The following is a 9,295-nucleotide window of genomic DNA, read 5'->3' on the forward strand; positions in this document are numbered from 1 at the left end:
AACCTAAAAGTAGCCCCAGCCTACCCAGGAAACATTAATGATTCAGTGTTCAGTGCCTATTAAGTACTTCAGCAGAAAGGGTCTTTTATGGAATGGCTGTTCCTTGAATGAAGAAATCAAGATGTTTTAGACATTTTCTGTTCAATGCACAATGGAAAATGGAAATGTCCACAAAAATAGACCAAGATTTTGTTTTCATAGCAAAATAGATTTTAGAAACAGAGTAAGTCTATAATTTGCAAAAGTAGAGAAAGTGAACTAAAATATAGCTCATGGTTCTTAATACTACTACTACTAAGATTTAACTTATCATTATTGTTATTATGAAGATTGTAATTTTATTCCTTCTAAGAAGAAATCCAATTTTACCATGTAACAGACAAAGGAAAACAAGATGAAATTTTAGAGACTTTAACTTATTTATAAATATTTCAAATAGTCTATCAATTTGTTGCTTTCTATACATGATTCCAGGAAAAAAAAAAAACTCATTAGGTTCCTAATAACAATAAATAACTCATTATGACTTTGACAAATTAGGCAGAAGTGATCTGTCTGGGCCATTTCAGTCTAAATATAATGCAGTTAAAGCATTTATGAAAGCCTTTCGTAAATCTGAATAAAACCAAAACACTTGCTGAGAGCAAGGCAGTCCTGTACAGATCTCATGACTCTGGCAGCAGACATTTAAGTGAAATTTGGGCCCCCGCCTCAGCCACTGGTCTTACACTCCTAGACTCTGCATTCATGAGTTTTGTTTACTGAGTGAAGCAATTGAATACGAGCAGAATCAGCAGAGCTTTTCTCTACCGTTCGATACCCTGAAAGAAGAGGACTCCATTTGAAGGTGACCAACAGATAAAGTTTCCTCTTTGTACAACATAACCTAACTTTTTAATAAAGTTCTAATCTGTGAACAGAAGAGTTAAGTGTGAAATTCAATCCCTTAGAACCCTAATCCTCTAATATAGATGGAACTTCAGAGCTTTGGTTAACCCAGCCCATCTGGGAAACATTAAACACAGTAAAACGACATTTATCTAGTTAATCACCTATTATGCACATTCCACTTCTCCATATACCTTGAGAATAAAAAGTAGAAATAAAATACTCTGATGGCAAGAAATGCATTTCTTTTTTTGAGATAGGGTTCTTGTTATATTGCTCAGGTTGGCCTAAAGTCCTGGGTTCACATAGGCTTCTCATCTTAGCCTTTCGAATACTAGGACTGTAAGTGCAAATTATCACATCCAGCTAAGAATTTAAAATCTGGATGAGATCAACAAACAAGGTAGAATAATTGTCTTATGTTTCAGGCCAGTCAAGGTTATGTGACTCTACTTAGTAATACTACAAGGCAGCATAGAATTCAGTCATTACGATGCATAGTGGAGAACTGCACATTGTTGACTGAGTTAGTGAGGAATCCCAGGGAAGTTCTAAAAATAAATACTTAAAGAAACTCCAGGAGAGGTATAACACAAAGCAGATATTAGAAAGTAGATTCTATGCTCATAGGAAGTTGTATTTATTTGTGTTTTATTGCTATCATAAAATAATTGAAGCTAAATACTATATGAAATTTATTAAGCTCACAGTTTTGTGGGCTGCAAATCCAAAGTTAGGTGGTCTCATCTCTCTGGCCACTGGTAAGGGATCTTTGGCAGATGTTGTGGTAGGATCCAGTGTGATCACTGGTAGATGATGTGGTAGGATCCAGTGTGAGAGAGTTCATATCACAAGACAGGAAGCAAAGATTAGGAAGGGGTAAGGGTTCTTCTTTTCAATCAATTTGATCTCAAAACTTAGCTCAGGATCAGATGAGAACTATCTTAATCTCTTCCAAAAGCAGCATTCACATTGACCTTTTCTAGGTACTGTCTCATAAAATTTCATCTTTCACATCGCCATACCGGAGACCAGGCTTCCAAAATACAATCTCTGTGGGAACATACTCAAGCCATATCCAAACTATAGCAGGAGAGATGTCTCTCTGAGTATAAGTGAGGTGTGTCTGTAATATTTATTGTTTTGAATAAAATGAGACTCTTAGTCTATTAAATTTAATTTCAATAAATTAAATTTATTTAATGAGATCAAACTCTCTAGCTTGAATATATTCGTGAAAGTGGCATTTGACAATTTTATAGGCTAAATATGCTTTTCTAATTAAATATAAGCTTAAAATTTATTTCATGTGCATGTTACAGTGAAAGACCTCACTACCCTTTAAAGAGATCTCACTGGCAAACAGCGCAGAAGACAATTTCAAAGCTGTTGTGATGTAATGACCACTCTTATTCCATTGTTTTTGCAGACCATAAACAGAAGAATGTCCGCCTGAAATTTTGCCTTGAATGAAGAAACTTCACTGAACAAGAACTTAGTTGGCTTCCAGTTTGCACAGGCATCAATGGAAGGCTTCTTTTTTTTTTTTTTTTTTTTAATTTTATATTATACTCAGTGAAACAAAGTCTTTATGTGCTGTGCAAATGGTTCCTTCATGTGGTCTGACGATTTATTTTTGCCACCCTTTCTTTTTTACTTAAAGGAAAAGAAATCCCAGGGCTGGGGGGTGGGGCTATGGAAGGTTAACATTATCTCTGGAAGAGCATTTGAATTCAAACTTTACCTGAATGTATAGATAGATTTTATTTTTTTCTTTTTTTTTTAATGGAAAACCTGATGTCAAGAGTTGGGCAAACCAATATGGAAGCAAATAGTCTTCCTCAGTAATTAAGCTACTTTTTGTTTTTCCCTTCCTGTTTAAATCTGGTGGGTTGTTTTTTCTTATTTTATTTTTTCTTAGAAATTTTTAGGTAAGGTTTATCTTGAATCTTAATTGCCTTAATTTTAAGGACGTCAAAAGCTCTCAAGGCAAGCTGTCAACGTCTTGTTTAAAAAAATAATTCAAGAAAGAATTGAAATATTGTGCCAGCTTTAACTGGTACAGAAGCTTAAGACTATGCGTTTTTAGGGTGAAGAAAACTGTACAGTTTAAAAGAAAACGTTTTTCTTCATTTGAAGAAAATTTGTTGATAAAAGAAACCATGGCAACTGCAAGAATTGGGAAATGCTGGGACTTTTCATGAACTTTGTCTTAAGTGTTGACACAAATCGTTCTAGAAGGCTAAAACATTTTACAGTAAAGTTATTAATGTTGGTTTAAAACAACTGCATTAGAAATAATGCGTGTTGGGGGGCAGAATGCAGATTTTTTTATTTACAAAGCGTGATTGCTAGCAAAAGCATTAGTGCTTTTTATCTGCAGTCTTTTTTATGAGCTTTACAAAGTTTTTAGTCAGCTTTGCTTGTCACATTGCAAAACTTAGCTAAGAGCATTAAAAACAAAACAAAAAAAAAAAGTAAGTAGATAGGAGCTTATGGTCAAAAAGTGCAAAAAAACAAAAAACAAAAACAAAAAAAGCAATAGATAGAGAAATTGTTGACAATTTCTGTAGTCTTTCCTAGTTGTGATCAAATTCAGCCTAAGGATGGCCTATTTTATACCAAAGATGAAGTGATACCCTATTACAGTCCAGAAGATAGAGGTTCTTCTTCTTGTTTTGTTTTGTTTTGTTTTGTTTTGGTTCTTTTCTTTAAAATTTTATTTGACCTACAATGGCCGGACCAGTTCTTACTTTGTTGTTTGTTTAAATTACCTTCCACTGGTATTTTACATACTGCAAAAAGAATTTTTTTAAATGTATATTTGTTTATAACAGAAGCTCACGCCGGCTGTGTTCAGCGGTCCCAGCATGAAGAGTTCTGGATACCAATTAATTGAGCCAAGAAGCTTTTAATTTTTTAAGCTTTTATGGTTCCTTGCTAGCTCTCTTCAATAAGACACCTGTGTTGATGGCCAACAGTAAGCCAAGAGACATGTGTAAGAGGCTGGACTTACTTTCTGTGGATTGTGAACTAAAGATACTTCCTGAACATGGCCTGGAAGGTCTCTGAAATGTCATTTGTCGGAAAAGCTTAGTGATACTGTGTGAAATGGTGAGTGGTCTCCTGCAAAGGTCTCACGGTATTTGTAACAACCTAACAATGGTCTTCCTCCTAAATTCCAGTAACCTCCTTGTTTTGTCTTCTCACGGCAGTCCTGTCATCATCTACCATTACTGGCTACTTTGACGCTGCAGGTGGGGAGGGGTTGTTTTCTTTTTGTCTCTTTTCACAGTGTATTCATGTCTTGATCTTGCCTGAAAGAAAGAAAATATACCTTTTTATGTCAGTTTAATTTTCTGAGGCAAGAAGTACCAGTAATACTGCGGATTCTCCTAGTGGGATTTAGGGAAACTGTTAAAATGCTAGTTGACAATCAAGAAATTGTATGATTTATATCAATAAGTACCAAAAGAACTAGTTTTGATCAATCATTAAAGCCAAAGGAGCTATATACATATAGAATGATACAAAATTGTATCTAAAATTATTAAACCGATTTACCTAGAAAACATCTTTACACTTTTGATTCGTCAAGGTCACATTAAACATATACAGTTTAAACTGAAATTGAAGAAAAGCAAATGAAATTTTGTTCATTGAACTACTCACTAGAAGTGCATTTTGAATGAATCATTTCAGTCACAAAGAGAAACTCTTTCATAAACTAAGTAAGTACCATACCGGAACCTGACTTTGCCCAGAAGAAAGAGGAAAATGTCTAAGTGCACTATAAAAGAACACAGGGTAGACTTTTAAAAAACAAAAAAAAAATATAAAAGGCAAATCAGTATTCTCATTAGGTGGGTATGAATAAGGAGATGAATACAGAGTTTTACTCATATGAAATTGCTAATAGTCCACTGTTTAAATAGATCCTGCTTTTTTAAATTTGCAAGCCCATGGATGGAAGCTCAAACCCAGATTGACTGCTCATATATGTAGTTTAACCACTGGCAAAATACACCAACAATATGTGGCGTATGCCACACAGAAACTCAACTGGTCACATCCTGATGGTTTTCCATGCTGTAGAGAGAATCCTAGATTTAAACATTCTCCACTGTATCCTTCAGCTTCCCATGTATTGCAATGGTGGTGTTATTTTGGAAAGAGGGTTCCGCATAATGCAAAAAAACCTGTATGGGAACTATATTTTCTATTTCTCTTTTTGGCACTTGAAATTCTTTGTATCAATAAGGTTTATCCTAAGAATACTTCACTTAAATATAAAGCCAACATGGATTCATTTCTTTCGGTAAAAAATATCAAAAATGTATATTAATATGATACAAAGAAAGACTCATCCACACATTCATCCGTGAGGGTAAGAGGTAGCTAACATGTGGCTGATAAATGTGCCTAGGTAACTTCTTGTTTCTATTCAAAACTGCTGCTTTATTTATACATTCAGATACTTTTCTTCAACTATGAAATTTTAGTAGTCTCAGGAAATTATTCTCCCTGTCATTTTATGTGCCCATGTGTGTTTTACGTTTGGATTGTTAATATCATTAAATTCTATAAAATGTGCTATTTCAAACCAAAAAGAAACAAAATGATAAAAAAAAATGCGCATGTCCAAATTGCACCCCTATTCTGTCATTTGACCTAGGAACTGTTTTCAAGAATCCATTCTTGGGGAGAGGGAAGGGGTCTTGACAGGTAAGCAGCATTAAATTGTTGGAAAAAGAAAGAAAATCAAAATATGTGTTCAAAATACACAAATACCAGAAAACTAATTTAGTTAGCAACATATATTGTGGGATTTTAATCTTATTTAGGACTAAAATCCTTTTTACATGAAGTTAATTTTCTTTGTATTGTGACTTACCAAACATGTACTTACCTGCTTCATTGTTTCCTTTTGACATTGCTGTGACTTATCCTACACATTTGGAAGTAAAAGAACACCACAGTGTGTAGAAACCAGAGGCGCCCAAAGCAAAGCCATATCTTGAAAGGACAACAAAATTCAGATTGTGTGAACTAGAGGGAATGCTAGCAGGTGCTGATGATGATTTGGTTTTCAATGCTAATGTGTCTTTTATATAAAAGCTGGAATAACATTTTAAAGAAAATCCATTATTTAACTCCAATTTGGCCCACATTGTTTGTTTCCTTGGTAAATTTCAACAGTTCAGACAGTATTGTCTCATGTTTTACTTGAATTAATTATTTGTATGGCTTCAGCAGATTTACCATCTTGAAAAACATATGACGCCCTTTCACCTCTTTCTAATGCAAGATAGCCTGGCATTAAAAGTGTGCTCCTCCTGCCTTGGAGGTGGAGGCTAAGGACTGAAGAAGGCTGAAGGAAGCCAAGAATTCACATTATTTCACTATGGCAACAAAAGACACTGGCCCTATCAGAAACTTAAAGAATTATTTTTTCATTCATATATAACCAAAAACAGCTCTGAATTTTGATTTTTTCAAAAAAGTAAATAATTGAGATGTCTCTTCTACGGCTATATAATGTTTATAATGGCCTAAAATCTCCATTAATGAAAAGTGAAATTTGATTTAAATAGGACCTTTGTGGTCTTTTCCATGATTGAAGACAACTTTCAGTGGGCTGTCTAGACAGATAATGATGTAAATAGATAACAATACATTCAACAATTCAGTGTCATTCCCAATTTGAGTGCATCAACCACTGCAGATGAATTGATAAGCAGAGAAAAATTATTGTATTTCAGTAATAAGTGTTTTTAGAGATTTTTAAACTGAACAAGGGACAACATTTATGTACATATATAACAACTTTCAGCACACTTGAGTAATCATGCACTGTATCACAGTATGACAAGTCATCGAATCTTGGTCTATTTTCTTTGACCTGAGTAAGGTTAAAGGATGGATCTTACTTTTCATGCTGTTGTGGCTGGGTGCTACACAGTTGTAAGTTTCCTGAACCTGACAGCCTCTCGTGTCCATCTGAGGGATTGACAGCATTTAAACAGCCTTATTGCTTCTGAACACTGTATGTTTTCTGTGGCAAAATGATAATGAAATTTCATTAATGAATATATTTGGTTTACAAATAGATAGCGTCCATTACACACTGGAAGACAATCGGGAATGACCAAGATTAACACTTCTTACCAAATATTTTAAAATATGACATTGGTCTCTTAATCCAAATATTCTTGGTTTGGGTTTTGTGGATTATGTGTTCAGAAAAGTTTAAAAGCTCAATGCTGAACACCTAAGTGGCCCCAAAGATCTTCTATGAAGTCATAGGGAGGAGTTCATGCTAGATTAATGATTTCTTTTAAGTGTGGTTTTTACCCCAGCATATAAATGTTCACTTGTCATCAAAACAAACAAACAACTACAAAGAGAGAGAGAGACAGAGAGAGAGAGAGACAGAGAGAGAGAGAGAGACAGAGAGAGACACAGAGAGAGACAGAGATGAGCAAGCTCTCAATATTCACCTCTGTGTATCTTGAGGTGGGAAAATAAAGCATTAAGAAAAGTTTCTTCCACCCAGGAAGATTATGGAATTGAGTTTAGAATCATCGAGCTTGGAGTCTGCAGAAAGAACCACAAGGCCACTGAGTGCACAGTGGAGCTTTTCCTAAAACTGCCCCATTTCTGAGTTTTGCAAATATACTATCGCTCTCAATTTTTGAAGGGCTAATTGTCCACTTTGAATATCTGTCTTTTCTGCTCAAGAATTAGGCTTTGGGCACTGTTTCCATTCATTAGTATTTCACCTTAGGGATGGGAAAAAAATTGGAAGTAAAATTCAAATGAGTCAATTGTTACTTAACTACTGATTTATTGAGAGTTGAAGTCATTAAGAAAACTCGCATCGGTGCACTGTAGACTCTGAATTTTAATAATTCATAATATCCTTTACCCATTCACCACAAATAATTGAGAGTTGACTGTATTCTTGCAGAATATAAAGAAAAATACTGTGGCCAAGGATTGGGCTTCTCTCAGAAGAAAAGTGTTTTGGTTTCATTCACTCTACTGAAAGTTGAATAAATAAACACAATTTCTGTGATAAGAATATAATAGCTTTAAGTTAAATGTGCACTCATTCAAGTTTAATGAAAAATGCATTTTATTTTTTTGTTATATTTTGACTGTATCACTGTATCGAGGCTGAATGACTGATACTCCGGTGAAAACCCTTATGATCACATTTTATATAGGTTCAAAGTGTAACATTAATGTTATACTTTGTATTTAAATCCTCTGGTTTTAGAAATTTTAAGAAAGATGCTCTGTCCTCTTCCCCAAAGTGTGATATTTCATCATACACAAAACAAGGAGTTATTTCATACCTTTCAGGAACTATAAAATTAATTTCAAAGAAATACTTGAAGAAAATCTTTCCCCATTCTGCAAGTAAGTGCTTCCATTTATTTAAAAGTATAATTTGAATCTTAATTTGAAAACTACATGTATAAATACCCGTTGTGAGACACGGAGTTTCTAAGAAAAATGGGACACAGCTTCTTTAAAACCCTTATTTCAGGTCATACTCAACTTCATGGAACTCCTGAAACATCACTCAACTTTAAACCTTATTTAAAAGCATTTTTGTATCGCTGTCTCTGTCATGAAAAGTTCTGTAATATAATGGTGTTTCTGTTTTTTTTTTCTTTTTTTTTTTCTCATCTGTACCACAGTTAAATTAGATTCCACATTTTCCCTGTTTCTTGGGCTTTCTGTAGATCAGTGGATCTTAGGTTTAAATTTGTTTTATTTGATGAAGCTTTCAATAAAAAATGAAAATAAAATCAATAAAGGAGGGCTGTTGTGTTTGTCTGTAATTGTTCAGAGACCTGCTGTGGGAGCTGATGGGAGGGAGGAAGCTGTCTCTGTATTTAGACACATTTAGACACACTGCTAGAGTTTCTCTAGAAAAGATCATCACCAGTGAATAAAAAAAAAAATTAAAAACTAAGGGAAGATTCTGTTTATGTAAAGGGCTGAAAAAGCCAGAGTCTGCCAGCTCTTCCTAGTTCTTTTTTATTTTTATTTAATATACATAGATATTGATAAAGAAAATATAAAACACATTCTTATTTCCATAAAAATATAAAACAAAATTTCATAACAAAATAGTTACTATTTTGTGTATCATGATCTTAAAAGGATAATCACAATGTTATAGTACATCCTAGACCAAAACAAAATGAAATAAAACAAAATAAGACAAGAGCAAAATGACTTTTTGTTGCAAAGAAGATACAAACAAAAGAACAAAGCCTTTCTTTCTTGTAGCAAAAAGAAAATAGTAGTATGAATGAAGCAAATTAACATATAATTTAAAACAGTTTTGAACCTTCAGAATACATAATTTGGGGAATTATTTTAATTTCTC

At 33.9% G+C, this 9,295-nt stretch overlaps 1 protein-coding gene across 7 annotated transcripts in view; it reads left to right on the forward strand.

Moving 5' to 3' along the window:
- Rbms3 (RNA binding motif single stranded interacting protein 3) overlaps positions 1-8,716 on the forward strand; it is a 753,628-nt gene extending 744,912 nt beyond the window's left edge. For all 7 annotated transcript variants that reach the window (XM_063257078.1, XM_063257079.1, XM_063257075.1 and 4 more), the window contains one exon: positions 2,318-8,716. In XM_063257078.1, the coding sequence (XP_063113148.1) occupies positions 2,318-2,324 (7 nt within the window). In that variant the 3' untranslated portion in view covers positions 2,325-8,716. The remainder of the gene's footprint in view (positions 1-2,317) is intronic.
- The last annotated feature ends 579 nt before the right edge of the window (positions 8,717-9,295 follow it).

This window comes from Cavia porcellus, unplaced genomic scaffold, assembly GCF_034190915.1.
Source record: "Cavia porcellus strain 051 isolate PalLab524CR breed Dunkin Hartley unplaced genomic scaffold, mCavPor4.1 scaffold_10, whole genome shotgun sequence".
NCBI lineage: Eukaryota > Metazoa > Chordata > Mammalia > Rodentia > Caviidae > Cavia > Cavia porcellus.